This window comes from Phragmites australis, chromosome 1 (genome assembly GCF_958298935.1).
Source record: "Phragmites australis chromosome 1, lpPhrAust1.1, whole genome shotgun sequence".
Lineage (NCBI taxonomy): Eukaryota > Viridiplantae > Streptophyta > Magnoliopsida > Poales > Poaceae > Phragmites > Phragmites australis.
Genome location: NC_084921.1, coordinates 54,005,207 through 54,025,268, shown reverse-complemented (window position 1 = coordinate 54,025,268; position 20,062 = coordinate 54,005,207). Strand labels below are relative to the sequence as shown.

Sequence of the window (20,062 nt, the reverse complement as noted above, 5' to 3'; positions counted from 1 at the left end):
TTTCTTTTTAGGAACACATGTGCTATCCTTGCTATGCATCCCTCCCGGAACGGATTTTCCTCAAACAAGTTATGCCTTAGATCAAATACATGTGTAATTCATGTGTGGCCCTACGGAGACTGCACATTTACTTTCGTCGTATAAGGTAACAATGTTTAATATCAAATAGCTGGCTTTTGAAACACATGTTGCTATGTCTTTAATATTAGCACTTATGATAGTAAAAAAATATAGAGGAAGCGGGATATTAGAGTTGAGGGCAGATACTTGAAAATGATATAAAATATCATTGATGATGTTATAGTTGTTGTGATGTGAAAATGCAACTTAGGTGATTACTACTTCACAAATAACATACTTTATTACAATGCCGCTACTCAAAACTCCTCATGTGTAGATAGAGTTCCCATGTCAAAGTTGGTTTACGAAAATAGCTAAATTACCATAATTTTTCAATAGTCAACTTGAATAATAAACCACACATAAGAGTAAAAATAAGGTACGGAACAAACAGAAAAGGAAAAGAATCGGAACTGTTAAAAAATTAACAGAAGTTGAGGGGGCAAACTGCAAGAAGACAAAAACTGAAAACTCCACCGGCGTCGCGAGCGTGCTCGCCCACTTCCTTCCTACTCCCTTGCCTCGCCTCGCCATCTCCGCGCCGCGGCCGTCCGTACCGCGCCGCCCGACGGCCCAGATCCCTTCGGCGAGTTGCTCCATGGACCGTTTCCGGGCGGGGAGCCCCGTCTACGGGCGGCAGCGTAGCGGCAGCAGCACGGGCTCCTCCTCCCCCGGCGGCGTCTCCCCCTCCCACCACCGCTCCTCCTCCACCTCCTCCGCCGCCTCCGCCGCGGGCGCCGGAATCTCCAACGTGCGTCGCACGCAAAACGTTGCCGCGCGCGCCGCGGCGGCAAGGCTCGCCCAGGTCATGGCCTCGCAGAGCGCCGCCGCGGCCGCCGGCGACGACGATGACGAGGACGACTACGCTGCCGACCACCCGCCACCGGCCCCCGTGAGGTTCGGAAGCGGCCGGCCGGCGCACGGAAGCAACGGCGTCTCCATTCTCGGCCGCACCGCAAGATCTCCCTCCCCTGCGGTATTTTGCTTACGGATCTCTCTCTCCTCTCGCTCGAGGCTGCTTCTCTACTTCGGAATCGGCTGTTCCGGGTTGCTGCTATGCACGAATTAGTCCAAATTGGTCAGAGTGAGGTCAAATTGTTACGAAACCGGCCATGAGTAGATTAATTTGCAAATGAAGATTGTTCCGATTTTCTAGTGCTGGATCACTTTTAGTTATGCTTGTTAACTCATTTTGAATTTGGGGATTTAGAGAAGTGATCAGCGTATTTAAATTTTGGGTTAGTGTCTCGGTTTGCTCAATTTGCTAATTGCTGGTCTGCGGCCTTCTGCTAATTTGATCTCCTCGTGTTTTCATTAGTTAGGTCGGAACATAGTAGAACCACCTCCTAGTGTCCGCTCAACATCAGCAGGGAGGCCAGCCGTTGCGTCGCGACCGACCACCACAGTGGTGCCACCGATCAAAACCAACACAACATTGCGAACCCCGTCCCCTGTTCCGCCTGTGACTGTGGAGCCTCCAGTGGATCGCACTCGGCAGAAAAGGTACACTTGATTACATTTCCCGAGATCTCCAAAACTTGGTATATGTTTTGTGCACTAAAAATAGTTTAGTCTCAGTGCCCACAAAATGATTGCATGACTAGTGGTATTAGCGTCCCAGCAAATGGAACAATACTCACTGAATTTTACTTGTTGTACCACTCATCGAAAGAAGTGATGATATTAGCTCACTGCATTAATCAACTCTTGCTATGGGCTTAATTTGACTTAGCATTTATGTATTGTTGCATCAATGTAAGCATCATCCCCACTAATGTTGGTCAAGAATTAGGTGCCGATGAATTAACCTGGAAAAAAGAGAGAGAGCAAAGACATACAACAAAATTTCCGAGCTAAGATTTTTAAAGAATGACATCACTACATCAGTATCATAAAGTTGAAAGCATAACATGTTTTGTGTTTGGTATAAGTGTTTTCAAGCCGTCCGATTAGTCGTGATTAGTCGACGATTAATTGACAAATCGATCAGTTGCCACCGACTGGGCACTGTGATGCGACTTGAGCGTCTAGATGGCTGGTTGTCCGACTAGTTGTCGATTAATCGTGATTAGTCGTCCATACAAGTCGTGGACGACTTGTTGGAATTGGGAAGTTGGGCTGGTTTTGGCTACCCAGTAGGGTTTCATGAGCCCATATATATACCTCCTTTGTCCTCTCTCCAGTTTCTAGTCCATGACTCCACCGCGCTTCCTCCTCTCTCCAGCCCGTTTCCACGCTTCCTCCTCTCTTTAGCCCGCCGCCGCCGCCGCCACGCTTCCTCCTCTCTCTTCAGCCCGCTGCTGCCGCGCTTCCTCTTCTCTGCAGCCCGTCGCTGCCGCCGTGCAAGAGTTTTCTCTCTCCGTTTCCAAGTCTCCTGCCCATCCCTGCCTGTAGCCGTCACGCTTGCTCTTCTCTTTGCAGCCTGATGTCGTCGCCGTGATGGATGGCAGGAGTCCTCTCTCTCCAACCCGCTGTTGCGCTTGGTTCCGCTCTCTCCATCCCGCCCCCGCTGCCGCCGCCTCTCTCCCAATTGCTACACTGCTAAGCTCCAAGGGATTACGAAGATGAGCCACTCCTTGTCCTCTAGCGGTTAGTGTACTTCATCTTCTTGCTATTTGTTGCTAGTGCTAATTTGCAATTTGTGCTCTTGGATGTGTGCTCATGTGTATAGGCCTGGTAACGGGTCGTGTCGGGGCCAGGTGCAATAAGAACGCACCCGACCTGAGCCTGAAACTGCTAACGGGTGAAAATTCAACCCCAGCCCTGAACCCTGCGGGGACTCGAAACCCGATGGGGACCCCGCGGGTGGGAGCTGGGTGCCGAGCGCCACGGTGGCCTGGGGTGTGCGGTGATGCGGCGAGAGCAGAGGCGGGCACGGGCGGGAGGCGGGTGGGCACACCGAGACCGAGGTGGAGGTGGTGGTCTCCCACGTGAAGCATGGCAGCGATAGCGGCCGGCCAATGTTTGCGGTGGCTTGCCTGATGTGGCGGCACGCCTGACGCAGCCTCCCAGCGGATCAATGTTGGTGGTGGTAGTGGTGGCGATGGGACGGCGGACCTACGGTGGATCTATGACGCAACGATGGCGGCTCCAAGACGTCTAGGTGGCAACGTTGCCTCTGCTCCAGTCGTGCGGGTGGGGGTGGGGAGGCAGGGAAAACTAACCCTAGCCCTCCCCCACGCTTTATAATCGGCCGACGGATCAGGCCAAGCCCACATGGGTAGTTTGTCGCCTACCAGGCTGCCGCATCCGCGGGTCGCGCTAGGCCATCGTGTCTCGTGCTCAGCCGTTAACAGGCGCCCATGGATAGCCACTGGCAAAAAAACACCTCCGCGCCCGACTGAACACTTATCGGGTCCCCGACCTGCGAGCTACCCCCGCGTCGGGTCTAAAACCCGTGGGACCCGCCCCACCTTGACTCGTTGCCAGCCTTACATGTGTAGATGCCTATATATGTGCAGATGCATACTATATTTACAGTACTACTCCCTGTTGTCGAATATTTAACTATCGGATATATACGCATAATGAGTATATTATATATAGATAGAGTATACCGTGTGCATACTTAACAACTCTGGATATTACGGAACCGAAATTTGTAGTACCTGATACTCACGGAACTTAGAAGATGTATATTAGGAATGCCTAAATTGCTTACCCAACTCGAGAAGACTAAGTATCCATAACAGATTTATCTACTTGGGTGACAAGAAGGACTCTGTATCGACTACGGGTGGATATGAGGCGGTACATCACCCCTGTATAAGGCGGGGACCCAAATCCCTTAGGGGAGGCTCTTTTTTCCGGTTACTCGAGGCAAGCATCATGACCTTGACACAAGAGAAACTCGGGCGACTTTAGCTCTAGGTTAGATTAGATCCGATATACTCCTTGTAATAGGTTAGCTATATTGTCTGTACTCAGGTGAATATATACATAATCATCCACACAAGACATAGGGTATTACTCCAATCGGATATACCAGCGTTGCTAGCGATATACCACCGGAAACATCTGCAGCTGGAGCCTTACGTGTCCTTGACACAACTCTCCATCGATGGACTGCAGGAGGTCAGATACCATCTGGTCTTCAACGACGACTTTCGGTGGGCACACCTCCACCGCTAGCATCAAGGGACGAGCTCCCCCATAATAGCAACCGTGAAGCAGCATCGTCTCGACACCAGCCAAGTTTGGGCAGCGATGTTTTCAGCACTCCGGATGCTAATGTCCAGGGAGCCCATCTGATTCTGAGATCCCTTCTGGAGTTGGATCCGGCGAATCCTTTAATCCTTATGGTTAATCAGGTCAGGACCTTACTCGATGCAACCCAAATCCAAGCCGCTCGAGCAAACTATCCTAGCAACTCTAGGCACCCTAGTTGACAAGGCGCTGCCTTAAGGAGCCACAGACGCGAGTATCCCCGAGTCGATGGATCCTAGGCAGGAAGCTCAGGTGATCGAGCCCGAGTACCACTTTGCGGGCCAAACTGTAATGGCCTTATCCATAGGCGTAGGAACCAGGAATACCTGAGGAATCACATTCCTCATAATCAATATGATCTATGTACAGTGATAGACAACCGCTGTGAGGATGAACGCCGTCGTTACGATCGCATATCTCTAAGACAAGATGGTTGACGTGACTCCCTTGCTCGAAGGAACATGGGCGATAGTCCTCCCCCATCTCCTCCTGAAGAATTCGATGGAGGCTACGAAGCTTTCGTACACGAGCTTCGGTCGATACGGTGGCTCGAGAAGTTCAAGGCAGGCCTAATCTAGAAGTATGATGGGAAGATCAATCCTAACGAGTGGTTACAGATTTATATCACGATTATTCGAGCTGCGGGCGGCGACAACAAGGTAATAGCCAATTATCTACTGACCGCGCTCGATAGACCTGCCAGGTCCTGGTTGTTTAACCTTCCTCCTAACTCGATTCGATCGTGGGTCGAGTTGAAGGCTCAGTTCATAGCCAACTTCCAATGCACATTCGAGTGCTCAGAAACGGAGAACGATCTCCATCAGCTGAACCAGGGTGAGGATGAGTCACTCCGAGATTTCATCCGCCGGTTCAGCGACAGGCGTAACACAATCCCAGACATCTCTGATGAGTCAGTCAGTCATCATCGCCTTCAAGCGAAGTGTCCGAGACACGGATTAGCTCGGGAAGATTGCTACTCAGAAGATGCACATAGTCAAAGAGCTCTTTGAGTAGGCCGACAAGTGTACAAAGCGGGCGGAAGCCCAGATACGCACCAAAAATCCTCAATCTGGCAAAGACAAGTTCGAGTCCTCGAAGAACGGGGAGAATAACAAACTCGGTGACAAGCGCAAGGGTCCAGATACGACCATAATTGCGGTTGACAGGAGCAAGTCATGCAACACTATGGACAACAAAGGCCTGACTTAGAGGTAGTGGGAAGTGGTGTCCCGTTCATCGGATTAGCCAACACGACTTCGACGAATGTCATGTCATAAAAAAAAAGGTCGAGGGAAAGTTTAAGGCCGCTTTTGCTGAGCATAACAACAGACCAAGCCAAAGTCTAGCACATATCTTCGTAGGATCTGCCGCATATGAATCTAAAAGGCAGCACAAGACAGTCGAACGAGAGGTCAATTTGGCTCTGACTGGGCCTACTTAATACCTCAAGTGGTCGAAGGTTCTGATCACCTTCAATCAAGTTGACCACCCAGCCGCGGTTCCACACCCTGGTTGAGTTCGGTTATGGTCCAATCGACTATACTCAACATCCAAGTCTCCCGAACTTTGGTTAACGAGGGTAATTCGCTTAACCTTATCTTCGCTAAGACACTAGACAAGATGGGAGTTCAGAGGTCAGAGCTTAAAGCGGGAGTCGAGCCTTTCCATAGCATAACCTCCAACTCATCGACCATGCCCATAGGCTAGATCGAGTTGCCAGTCACGTTTGGCACGTCCGACAACTTCCGTATAGAGAAGCTTACCTTCGATATCGCGGACTTTGAGACAGCGTACAACATGATCCTGGATTGCCCAATGCTGGGCAAGTTTATGACAATGGTGCACTGTGCATATCAGACGCTCAAGGTCTCGGTGTCCCAAAGGGGTCATAACTGTCAGGGAAGATCAATGCACAGTGGTCAAATGTGACAAGCAGAGTCTAGATATGGTCGAACACCTCAGTCGAGCGGCAACCACTTCTAAAGGCGTGGTTTCCAAGTGTTAGAAACATCAAGCCACCGATGAGTTCAAGGACTCCAAGCTTGTAAGTCTTGCCGACACCTCCAAGTCTAACAATGGCGCTAAGGGTGAGACCAACGACGACTCTGGCAACAAAAAGACTAATAACAGCGTCAAGGTGATACCCCTTGACCCGTCTGAACCGTCCAAGACGGTTAAGGTTGGGGCTGACATTGACCCCAAATAGGAATTCAAGCTCATCACTTTTCTCTAGGCAAATTAAGACGTGTTCGCGTGACAACCGTCCGATATGCCCGAAGTCTCTAGAGAAGTGATCGAGCATCGACTAGCTGTTAAGCCCGACTCTAAACCTGTGGTGCAGAAGCAACGAAGATTTGCAGAGTATAGTAAGCAAACCATTCAGGAGGAGGTCGACAAACTCCTTAAGGGGGCTTTATTCGAGAAATTCGTCACCCCACATGGCTCCTAAATCCCGTCCTCATCAAGAAAGCTAATGGTAGATGGAGAATGTGCGTCGACTTCACTGACCTCAATAAAGCCTGTTTGAAAGATCCTTTTCCTCTTCCACGCGTCGACCAGATCGTCGACTTTACAACGGGTTGTGCATTGCTGTGTTTTCTATATGCCTATTTGGGGTATCACCAAATTAACATGGGAATAGAGGATGAGGAGAAAACTGTTTTTACTACTCATTTCAGTGTAATTTGCTATGTAAAGATGCTATTCGGTTTAAAGAACGCTGGTGCTACTTATCAACGGTGTATTCAAAACGGTTTACAACTCCAAATTGGACGCAATGTGGAAGTTTATATCGATGATATTGTGGTCAAGTTGAGAACTGAGGATCATTGATTGACGATCTCAAGGAGATGTTTGACAATCTCAGGAAGTATCATATGATTCTCAATTTGGGGTTCGACGTTTCATCTGGCAAGCTTCTTGGCTTTCTGGTGTCGAGTCAAGGCATTGAGGCCAAACTACGCAAAATTGAAGCTCTTGACCAGAAGCGGTCACCCTGGACACTGAAGGAGGTTCAAAAATTAACATGATGCATTACATCTCTTAGTTGATGAAGTGTATTACACAGGAAGAGGGCAATAAAATATTGCTCGATATCCATGGAGGCATATGTGGTAATCATGCTTCTTACCGCGCCTTGGTTGGAAAAGCTTTTTGTCAAGGATTTTATTGGCTGACTGCCTTTCGAGTTGGTCAAAAAGTGCGAGAGCTGCCAATTTTTCGAAAGGAAGACCACTCGACCAGCCCATGCTCTGCAAACAATTCCTCATTCTGGGCCCTTTTTCGTCTGGTGCTTAGATATCCTGTGACCATTCCTGAGGGTCCAAGGTGGTTATAAATTCTTATTCGTGGCTATTGACACGTTCACTAAGTGGATCGAGGCCGAACTTGTGGGAAAGATAACCGCAGAAGCAGTTAAGAAGTTCATGAGGAGTATAATTACTCGATTCGTTATTGCGCATCGGATAATTACGGATAATGGTAGACAGTTCAGAAGTGGGACCTTCACTTCGTTCTGTGAAGAATTTGACTTTAAAACCTATTTCGCCTCAGTAGTTCACCCACAAAGTAACGGTTAAGTTGAGCGAGCCAATAGTATAGTCTTGCAGGATATCAAAACTCGGGTCTTTGACAGGCTAAAGGCTACTCAAAATACTAAGTAAAAGAACTTCCCTCGATACTATGGTTCGTTCGTACTTCGACTAACAGGGCTACCGGTGAAACTCCATTCTTCTTAGTTTATGGAGCAAAGGCAGTGCTCCTGACTGAGTTGTAGTTAGGACCGCTTTGAGTGGAAAGTTACTCGGAGGAGGGGCACGAGCAGTTACGAGCGGATGGCATCAATTTACTCGAGGAGTATCGCGATCGAGCATCTATTTGAGCAGCTAAGTATCAGCAAGCGTTGCGCAGATACCACAGTCAAAAACTCGCTGTTGGGGATCTTGTCTTGCGAAAGGTGCAAAAACAGGCATGACGCCATAAATTATCACCTAAGTGGGAAGGACCCTACATAGTAGTTTAAGTTACTCGATCAGGATCGGTACAATTATCTACTCCAAACAGCGAGATACTCGAGCACTCGTGGAACATCGACTAACTTTGACAGTTTCATTCATAGAAAAGGTAAAATACAGGTAGATCAATTACATTTGATTCGACTACACACTTTTTCTTTTTCTTCTAACTTGCGTAGCTAGTGCAAAGTGATGGAAGGATCCACCTAGCTCTTGCAAACAGTGCAAGTTCTACTTCCCCTTGAACGAGTCGAGGGATCTTCTATACTCATCCCTCGAATGGCAGCTAATTGCGCTGTGGACTGGGCACCGGCTAGCGTAAGGGCCAGTGAGAGTGGCCGAGGCGAAGATCTTGCTGGAGCTGCTGATCGATGCAAACGATGCTAAGTAGTCCTTCGTACGACGTGAAGACGATCTGGCGGTTGTCGACGGAGAAAGCGGTTGAGTTCTCTCTACCACCGGAGGTTCGGGGGCTTCGTCACCGAAGACATCGTTGACGACCCGGTCGATGATCTCATCAAGATCACTACCATCTTCATCTCCTTCCTACACGACTCGCGTCGTCGGTTCTTGTGTCGATTGTTCCGTGGCATCGGCGTTAAGGAGACGCCGGAGGTGGTAGGTAAAGGGTCGGTGACCTCTAATGGACATTCTGCTCTTTCTCCTCTTAGGCTTCTCGATTAATTCTTCCTCGTCAGAAGAAACAATGATGACTCCTGGAGGAACCATATCGAGGGGCCTGGGGGTGAGAAATCATATCTCTTGACTTCTGGACCAAGCTTGGGAGACCATGGTGGAGTGGAGGCCATGGCTTTAAGCTCTACTAGTTCTATTGGGCGTGTAGGGAGCAAAGGAGGAAGATGGGGTGAAAAACAAACGGCCTTGAGTCCTCTCTATTTATAGCAACGAGAACGGGTCGCACTGTACACACGGAGTCGTCAAGATCCGATATCGCTGGACGTGATGGCGAGGTCGCCTCGATCGCGTGGCACGTCTGGAGGAAGTCGAGGCGTCGCTGCGGCATCATGATATGTCTAATCTCTATAAAGAGGAGTGCATAGTCGTGATGACGCATCAAATCAAGGGTTGCAGTGAAAACAAGCACGAGAGGGAGTGGGTTTTCAATGCTCACCTACCCGTCGGTTCGACGTCACTCGATGATTGTGGAATAAGTCATAGCCGTGAGCTTGGGGCTAGCGCTCTCGAGCGTGGGGTTGAGAGTAATGTGTCGATGCTTACGCCCTTTTTTCCGTCTTGATTATCATATCGATCAGAAAGCCGGGAGCTACATCGCGCTTTTTTTTATGCTTATGCCCTACTCTTCACTTGATTCATGCATTGAGTAGAGAGTCGGGGGCTACATCATATAATTTCGATTCGATGCTTTTGCTTCACTCTTTGTCTCTGGTTATCGCACCATTCAAAGAGCCGGAAGTCACATTGTGTGAATACTTATGCTCCATCTTTTACTCGAATTCAGTCATTGAGCAAAGAGACAGGGGTCACGTCAAGTATATTTTGATGCTACGACTTTATTCTATGCTTTGATTATCACATCAAGTTGGGGGCTATATCGCATACTTTGATATTACGGCTTTCCTTTTCACTCGATTTCGTCATCGAGTAGATAGCCGAGAGCTATAACAACATATATCTTCAATGTTACTCGTATGTTCTTTTTCTACTCTTAGATCGAATAATCTTCTCATTTACCATAGAGTCGGGGGCTACATAATAATATCATATTTTTCGTAAATTTTATATATGTTTTTTGCAAAAGTTTATCTGATTTTGCATCGACTGTTTTGGATAAGAGCCAGTAGAGGCATATGTTGGGTTGATGACGGACAACTACACCTAATAAAGCATAACGGCACAAGAGATTGTCAGACATCTCACGCCTAACAGCTAAAAAAGGTTCTGAAGTTCTAGACGATCCCATGTGTGCCATCTGTCGAGTTTATGTCCGAACGCTGGTTAAACACGCAAGTCAATGAAAGTTTGCAAAAGACCATCATGTTTTCTGTTTCTAGTTTTATATTAGTCTTTTCATTATTATTACAGTCTTCTTGAGTGTTCACTCGAGGGCTGCACAACTAATGACTTGTTTAGTTGAGTTTTTAGATATCAATGGATATTTGATTAATAAGTCTTAAAGGTGGTCCACACGCCCACAGACCAAATTGCATCTACTCATGCTAACTTTATTTCATCGATAAGGAAATAGTGATAATAGCATGTTAGATAGTCAAAATATCAGCAACGTTTCATGGCAGTCATGAGACAAAGGCATACCAAAAAGCTTAGTGATCGACTAAGGAGAAAGTTTCGGTGATATCCATTTACAAGAACGCTATTTGAAATTCTCCTCAAGAGTTTTTATGGTCCTGGAAACATCGGCATGATAAGAAACTTCGAGCACGTCATAATCGTCCCGGTCGTAAGCTGAGTTCATTCGGCAGAAGCTGAGAATTTGACCAGGGTTGGTAACTCCGGGTACTGATGGTACAACTTCGGAGGTCATGCTTAGTAGAATTAATCTTTCTTTCGCCCAAGGAACAGTCTCTCATTCTAGTGGCTCCCAAATATCATTGTTGAACGTGTGGAGGGAGACCGACATCAATGCACTATGCTTGGCTGGATTATTAATTTGTTCGCCAACCTTCAGGAAAAATGCTCGAGATTCGATCGGGAGCGGTCGAGAACCATTCAAACCAGGTTGCCAGATCTCAAACTCGGGCATCGATTGTTCCAATGTCGCCATAACACCTGATGGATCCTCTAAAGCCACTCTATCCAGAAAATTCAAAATACGCCACCAAAATCTGCCATTAGAGATCTGAACCACCGTAATGATTCGTTGACAAGATAAATGTGCACTCCCTTTGTCATCTGAAGATGAAAGCACAACATCCTTGTGCACTGCAAATCCCTCCTGATTCACCCAGAACGCATCATAGGAAAGCGATGGGAGATCACCGAACCATCTGGTCATCGGGTTAATTATCCTACCTTTGATCAGACGCCCTCGCTCGATGACAATCAAGAGCCCGTTCGAGGCCCCGAACATCTCCCAGTTGTCGGTGACTAAACCCTGGAGACGAAGATCAAAAATTGCTTCGCTTCCCATGCGATGGACCTCCAATGTCGTAGCTTGTTGGAGATAATGTCAAGCACCCCTAAGGGCAAAGTCGCCTAATCGGGGGTTTCTACCATGAGATCCAAGGAGAAAGGTGAAGTTTTTGAGTAGAATTCAAACAATGATGGATGAGTTCAAAGGGTGAAACTGTTGAGGGAGCAATGGGGATAAGACAATGGAGCTCTCCCATCAGATAATTAAATAGGTCTGGCTTCAAGGTGAGATTCGGAAATCGTTTCCGCTTCGGACGAAAATTGTGGCGCTTCGATCGGCATGAAAGACAGGATGATGGTGACGTGCGAATCTCTGGACACCCATCTGTATTCTGTGAGCATTAAATGCTCATATACCCGTTGTTTAAAACTTCGAAAAGTTCTTTAACACTATTTAGAGACAGATGTCGAGAAGTCGATATTATTGGACCTTATCGAGTCTCGAGTGCCGATTACAGCAGGACGCTCGACCCAAAAGTGTTTCCACTTGTTACTCGATATAGAGCATCTTCTTGTTCGATTCTTTCGACTGTGAATTCGATCTACCTTACTCGATCAAGCTTGGACTTGGCGGTACTTGAGTGGGCGCTTACAGAAATCCTCTCTGCTGAGTAGAGTTAGAGGGCTACTATCGAATATCTAATTATAGGGTATATACGTATAAGGAGTATATCATATACGGATAGCGTATACCGTGTGTATACTTAACAACCTCGGATATTACAGAACCGAAATCTGCGGTACCTGATATCCCGGAACCTAGAAGGTGTATATTAAGAAGGCTTCGATTACTTATCCAACTCGAGAAGACTAGTATACATAACATATTTATCTACTTGAGCGACAAGAAGGACTTTATCGACTACAGATGGATAAGAGACAATACATCATCCCCTAGGAGAGGCTCTTTTTTCCAGCTACTCGAGGCAAGCATCAAGATATTGACACAGGAGGAACTCGACGACTTTAGCTTTAGATTAGATCCGATTTACTCCTTATAATTGGTTAGTCACATTGCATGTACTCGGGTGAATACATATGCATAATCATCCACACAGAACGTAGGTATTACTCTAAACAGAGGCATGAACCTGTATACATCGTGTATGTTTCATTCCATGTTCGATCTCTGATCCACGAAGGTAATCCCGTTATTTTCCGTACACATTGTTAGAAACGAATCCTCGACACCTGTCCCTGAGGAGTGCCAGGACAACTTAGTAACCTAGTCAACCGACTAGATACCAACTAGTCGGGCCTAATTGGCCATCTAGCCGACCTAGTCGCCTGAACGGTGCCATGACATCTCGGTTCGACTTACTGACTTGAAAACATTGGGACTTTGGTTTGGACACTTAAAACAGAAAGCCCCTGATTTTCTATCTAGTAAAATCAATACCTTGGAGTCCACTTTTATGTCCTTGTTAAATACTACAATGGTTACAGTGTGACTGAAATCTTGTTGTCTCATCTGAGAGAGTACATCTAAAACTAAACATAAAAAGAAAAATGTTTTTTAAGACCCACCACGATATCACTACCTTTTCTGTATGTTATAAACTTATAATGTGTGCTGCATTGCTTTTGTTCATAGGAAATTTGGATTAATCAGCTGTCACATTATCATCACTAGCTTGGATTTTCTTTTCATCTCTTTCCTTTTTCAAGAAATAGGAAAAAATTTAGTTTCTGACCCCCTTTTTGTTCTTTAGGTTTGATCCGGGGCATGGCCATCTTAACTCTAGAGAATCAGGACTAAAAAGGGAGGCATCCACACTTCATGATGAGGTGTTCCTTGTTATCTAAAGATTAGTCACTTACATTGTAGCTCATGTTTTCTTGTTTAACTATTAGGAATTCTTAGTTTCTTACTATAACATTGAATATTTGAAAGTGCATATAAACTATTTAAAGACTAATGCAATACTATCCTACAGCTTGATATGCTACAAGAGGAGAATGAGAGTGTTCTGGAAAAGGTGAAACAGCAAATATGTTTACTATACAGTGAACTATAGTCATAGATTTTGTGCGGGGCTTCAGTAATTATTTCTGAATCTTGATGGACAGTTACGACTTGCTGAAGAAAGATGCGAGGAAGCGGAAGCTAGAGCCAAGGAACTTGAGAAACAGGTGAGATAAGGATCTACTGAAAAAAGTTATTTTACGCTCCGAGTTGGGATATGTTTGCTCATTTGTAATATATGTTGTAACTAGTTAGTCTGTATCTACAGCTAAAAAAACTTTGAAATATTGGAATAAGTTGGCCTTTTTATGCTCCCTGTAAAACAAAAAAATTGGTCTTTTATGTTCGTGAGATTAGTGTTCCTTGCTTAGTGAGCTACATGCATCTTCTGTTTGCTAAGATCATAGTTTGTTGATATGCAGGTAGCTGCTCTTGGAGAAGGAGTGTCATTAGAAGCTCGCCTCTTGAGCAGGTCTGTTCCATGCTTGAATACACATGTTTACTTACAAATCCACAACTGGTCATAGCATAACATGCATATGATTTCTGGCAGGAAGGAAGCGGCACTTAAACAGAGGGAGGTTAGTTTTTCTTTTTGTGTTCTGCCTATAGGTTGTTGGCATTCCAATTTTGTCGTACTGTTTGTTTTGCCAAGATTTAGATGTCTAATGGTTTAACTGTTGGATTTTAAATGTTGTTTATTGTTCAAACAAGAAGATAGCTCATGTGCAGAATTTCAATCCCAATTTTCTACTTTGTGCTGCCCTCAAATACATTATGTTCATGCTATATACCTATTTCGAAGTTTTCCTGAATGATATATGAAACTATGTGCCTATAGATTTTAGAAGCTGATATATTTATGAATGGCCAAAGAGAAAAATTCTTGTCCATTAAACAACACTTTGATGGTGATTTTGCAATTCTTTCTGTTATTCCTTTTGTCCTCAGGCTGCACTAAAAGCTGTGAGGGAATCAAATGATGGTAACAATGGGGAAGTAACAACAATAAGGCAAGAACTTGAGGTAAATATACTTTCTACGAATCTGAATGTGGAAATTTTTGGTGTATATGGTTCTTTATTTGATTCCTATGTTCTGTTCTTTTCTCATGTTTTGAATAGTCTGCCAAAGAAGAGGTTGCATCAGCAATTGACCAGCTAAAGGAAGCAGAATCCGAAACAAAGGCTCTCCGGTCCATGACTCAGAGAATGGTCTTGACCCAAGAAGAAATGGTTAGCCTGATTACTGCTTGATTCTGTTCATTTTTTTTTATTGACATTGATTTTAATATATTTGCAACTTTATCCTAGGAGGAGGTTGTCCTAAAAAGGTGCTGGCTTGCACGTTATTGGGGCTTAGCAGTTCAATATGGTAAGTTGCCTGATAAGTCTTTTTCAAAATGGACAAATCTTGAACAATTTTCTAATTAACCTAACTAGTCACTAGGCATTTAAATAGAAGAATAGGAGGACCTTATGTGTTATTCTTGATGCAAAAAGTTCCATTTGCACATATATTATTCATTATTCTCTCTGGAGAGGCAGTTCGGTAGCCTATTGCTGTGATATACTTTGTTTGGATATATTTCAATAGGATGTCATGTCTGATGGCTCTCTAGTCACTATCCACAGATGATGTGATTATGGCATACATAAGCAAAAGGCAACTGTTCATATTTTAGGACAGAGTAAGAGATTAAGAGCTATTTAGTTTGGTATGACAACATTTATGGGCTGTTTATAGTTTGTCTCTCGATGCTAATACTTTGCACACTAAACTTTAGCCAACCAGGCCAGTCCTAGTATGTATATGGCTTGGCCTATGTCTAGGTTTGGCAACCGAAAAGGAACTGGGCCTGGTCTGGAAAATGCACAGGTCTACTCCACATGCATCAGTGGTGCTAATGTTTTGCTTTCCCCTTAATCCTGTATTCTGGATTATCTGATGACCAATTAATAAACTTGAAGGAGTGTATCCCGAGATTGCGGTATCAAAGCATGAACATTGGTCATCATTAGCTCCTCTTCCTCTCGAGGTTGTTCTCTCTGCTGGACAAAAGGCTAAGGACGAACCTCGTAAACAAGGCAAGTTTGCATCTTCACATTGTATATGTTATAGATCTAGTTTTTCCATGGACTACAATTAATCATGCTAGAATTTATTCAAGCAGGCGAGTATGATGCTCAGAGGAGAAATAAACTTGTGCGAGAAATGAGTGACATAATGGGAGAAGGCAATATAGAGAGCATGCTTTCAGTTGAAATGGGACTTAGAGAGCTTTCATCATTGAAGGTGTTTACTTCACTTCATATTTTTCTAGATTTCTCAAAGGCAACATTGCAGTAGCACTTTTACTTGCTCAAATGTAGAGGCAAGCTCCTGCATAAGAAAAGACACGAGGGAAGATTCCTTATGTGATTCCTTTTTTGATTATGCTCAGTTGTTCACTCGGATGCTGTAGAGGCAACATAATTTAACATGATAGCTCAGTTTTGCTTCTGCCTAAACTTGTAAGAACTTGGACCCCCACTGTAGTAAAGAGCTCAAAGTGATCAGTTTCTTTTGTACAGAGTGAATTACAAAGGCTATAAGGGCGGTTTTCCCTTCTACTATTGCACAGTTTCTCTCCCATATTTAATCACTAGCTGGCTTCTCTGACATTTTAAACCTAAATTATTGTTATTGTCATGTAGGTGGAAGATGCTGTTGTAGTTGCACTTGGCCAACATCGCAGACCTAACATAGTTCGGCAGTTCACATCAGGTTTGCTCTTTGTTGTATGTTTACCATGTCTGTTGGATTTTACAATTGCTTTGTTACTGTAAGCAAAATCATTGACGGTACTACAATTTCATGTTTAGGCTTCAAATTAATGCCCTTTTGTTTGCAATGTGTTTCTTTGTCAACCTTTTTTAGCTACAATGTTATCGTAAGTTGTTTGCATGGTCATTGTCTTTGATGCTTAACTAGGATATAACTATTTTGAAGGTTCATTGGCAAAACATTTTTTGTGGCATTAGTGAAATTCGCGATGTCAATTATCACCTATCACGTATCATGGCAAGTTTTGGGTTTGCATATCTGCTATGTTCATGGTTGGGCACTATAATGTTTAGTATGTGTTTGAAACATTCAAATCCCTCCATGTACTTGCATTGGTTTTCATCCAAAAGCTGTCTCACCAACACTGTAAGACTTGATAGTGGCTATTGCATGAAACAAATACTGATCGTATGGTACTGTGGTGCCATCTACAAATGCATGCACCGATTTCACATGGGCGGTTTTACATGTAAATGCATTTCTATGTCCTTGCTTGCACGCTTACAATAAGCAAGTTATAAATTCTTTTCTACCTATGCAGATTTTAAATCACCTGGTGAACCTAAATACTTGGAGGCATTTGGTACTACTTCATCCCCTTGATAGGGTTTTTGTGAAGTTTCCCCTTTAACTATATTTCACTACTTGTATACGTAAGCATTTCGGTCGGTTTTGTACAGCTTAAATTCAAAGCTGAAACTATTTCTTCATGTTGCAGACCTTAGCCCAGAAGAGGCGGAGGATGTTAGCTTTAAGCAGGTAAGCCTTCAGCAATGTGAACTCTGCAATTCTTCCATTTATTACCCATGACTTATGTGATTCACACCAAATTCAGGCTTGGCTTATGTACTTCTGGAGAAGAGCCAAAACTCATGGTATCGAGGAAGATATTGCTGATGACCGGCTTCAGTTCTGGATTGGTCGCAACGTTCAAGCTCCAAATTCGCATGACACTATAGATGGTATGATGCTTGCTCCATGTTACCAGTTCCTGAAATAACTAACCATTGGCAGGTATCCCTGTTAAATATTTACTTATTAGCATGATGTTCATTGGGTGGACTTACATTTCTGCAGTTTCTTTTGAACAATTATACCCTTATGAATGATCAGATGGTCTTATTGCCCTTGGAAGCCAAGCCACTTTTGTAGAGAACCAAAAGATTGTTATAGATGTCGATATGCATAAACTAGTTAAATGTTGCTGTACAAATTTTTTTGTAGTATGCCTTCTTATATATGTTGTCTATCTGTTGATTTTTTTTCTAATTTTGTACCTGGCTTCGTGCATCAGCTCCATTTTTCTGGTCAAGGTGCCATCTTTTTCCATTTCTTCTTACTGGGTGCTGTTGATTTTGTTAATGCAGTGGAGAGAGGCCTAACAGAGCTCAGGAAATTGGGCATAGAGCAGCAATTGTGGGAGGGTTCGAGAGCAGAGATAGATCAAGCTTCTTTGGCAATCGAGAACCACTAGGCATTCGTCATGGTTGTCTATGCTTCGTGTATCATCCCAATTTTGGAGAAATGGGAACTTCGGTTCCCAGCAGGTTTCGGGTCCTTGGATCATCAAATCTCAGAAGTGCTTCAATCTTCTGGTGTTCAGCAACGAATTTGTCCAAATTCCAACGAGTTTGTGTAGTGCATGTGCAAGCCTTTATCTGTTAAAATAGCTTTGTGAAATGTGTAATAGCTTTGCCTTGGCAAGACAACGACGGTGACCTCAGTTCCAGTAATTGTGAATTTTGTGATTATTTATTCTCTGGTATCGAGCCCAATATCTCTGCACCCCGGAAGCTGCTTCCTGCAACAAATGAACAACGAACTTTGTATGATTCTCCTGGTATTTTGAATTTCGTCTTGGTGGCTTTAGACTTCAAAACTATCTATTATCCTTAAGTTCTGCATCATCTATATGGTTGGTCCCCATCAAGCAGGAGATGTAACGTTTGTTAACACTCCCATTCAATGCCTGTCTTGAGTTACAGCCTTCCCTTACAGGTTGCTCGTTGTATCTTCGTCGTAAGCATTTGCCATAAATCTGCAGTCTTGTTTGATCACATTGTTTTCTGACTTTTGCCCTGATTGTTGCATGGTCAGGTCATAAGCGGATCTTAAGCTGCCAATCTCTGATTTCTCATCATCAGCTTGGACTCGGAGTACCACAAGCCTGCAGGTACGCTGATGTCGCTGGCGCTGTCTGTCTTTCCCTTTCGCTCGTCACATGCACCCCTTACCCAACACATACAGAACAGAGCCCAACTCAAACTTGTCCTCCACGGGCACCACATGCAAAAATCCTGCACGGCTTGCCTCCAGTTTTGCCATTCTCTTCCCTCTTTTTTTTACGCCGAACCATTGTTCATCTGTTCTACTTGTGCTACCCTGTAGAACTGCAATGCCATATTTCACTCACCCAGATGAGATCAGATATTCAGTAACACCCAGAAAGTGACCTGCGGCGTGAGAAATCACCAATTTATTGCTCCAGCCAAACCCCGAACACCGGATCTTGATCTGACGGCCGCAGAACCTCTCGAACAGTGACCACACGATAACAAGACTGCCGGCTCAGGTCCCTCTCTTGGTGATACGAAATTTCTCCGGAATTCAGCGATGGATCGCTGGCCAGTTGCATGGCGAGAAGGGAACCCGGCGGCCGCCGCGTTGCACCGCTGGCCGGCGGCGATTGGTGAGGTGTCCATGTATCTTGATTACAGTACGCACAAGCAAGCTAGCTGGAATTAATCACTCTTTTTAGGGGAGGGGTCAAGACGGTTTAGTGCTGTCACGGGAAGCCTGCCTGGGGTGCCGCTCTCTTTTGCCCTGCTCCTTCTCTTCCTGGAGTCTGTTTGTATGGGTTTTTGTTTTAGAGTTTTTTTAAAAGCCGTGTTTTTATTTTGTCTGAAAAGCTGTTTTTGAAAATATGATGTTGGATTTTACAATAAATTTTTGATTTTTCAGTACATAGTTTGTTAGAAAAACGTATCTTAACGAGCTTCTCAACTTTAGTTTATTTTCTTTAGAAGCAGTTTTTTGACTTCTCTAGAAGCTATTTATACAGAACTCTATTTATTCTGACTTTTGACGGTGACAGAAACAGAACTAAAAGCAGTAAACAAGACATGACCTTATTCGCCACTTCCATGCATCCATCCATGGCCGTGTTGCCCTGCTCATTCCCTCGGCAGCACGTTAAGGGCGCAAAAAATGTGTCGTCGTACCGTCGCCATCTCATACGGTTGGCCTTTGCTAGCAGTGCAGCAGTGGTAGTGGTAGCTTTTCTGGGGTTGTGTATTTAGGCAGCAAGATGGGTGTGTAGGAAATACGAACCGGAAACTAGGCTATGGTTTCTGAGTATTTATGCATGCCTGGAAATCACACCGATATTTTGCATCATGTGCCTAACTCTTGGGTTTAGTTTATGGAAATGTGCTCTCTAGATATACTTGTACACAAGTCAGGGTTTTGTTTGGCTCAATGGCCTCAGCACACTTGCACCCTGTGTTGATATTGATTTACTACTTCCAATAATAATGATAAAAGGTATAAATGGACCGTTCTACTACTTGTATGCAGCATCAACAAGTGGCCTCTCAAATCAACTCTGGACCATGGGCCAGCAAAGCAACTCTAGAAAGTTGGAACTGACCTGTCAGTATACATTGCAGTACAACATCGTTCTAGGGATTAGTAAACTTCCTGACAAAGACCTGTGTTCCGCAATAGCTGCACTGCCTACACTGACAAAATTGGACGTACCACTCTTGAAAGGATTCCAATTAGCACGTAATTAAACTCT

The 20,062-nt window shown here is 44.6% G+C and overlaps 1 protein-coding gene across 1 annotated transcript; it reads left to right on the top strand.

Annotated features, from left to right (window-relative positions):
• Positions 1 to 590: 590 nt before the first annotated feature.
• Positions 591 to 17,884, top strand: LOC133928009 (coiled-coil domain-containing protein SCD2-like). Its single transcript, XM_062374311.1, has 17 exons — positions 591 to 1,096; positions 1,439 to 1,623; positions 13,184 to 13,259; positions 13,409 to 13,450; positions 13,542 to 13,604; positions 13,860 to 13,909; positions 13,991 to 14,018; positions 14,389 to 14,463; positions 14,562 to 14,672; positions 14,751 to 14,811; positions 15,408 to 15,524; positions 15,611 to 15,732; positions 16,134 to 16,203; positions 16,805 to 16,846; positions 16,982 to 17,022; positions 17,099 to 17,225; positions 17,631 to 17,884. The coding sequence occupies exons 1-17, from the start codon at positions 719 to 721 to the stop codon at positions 17,735 to 17,737; spliced, it is 1,695 nt and encodes a 564-aa protein (XP_062230295.1). The 5' UTR covers positions 591 to 718; the 3' UTR covers positions 17,738 to 17,884.
• Positions 17,885 to 20,062: the final 2,178 nt, after the last annotated feature.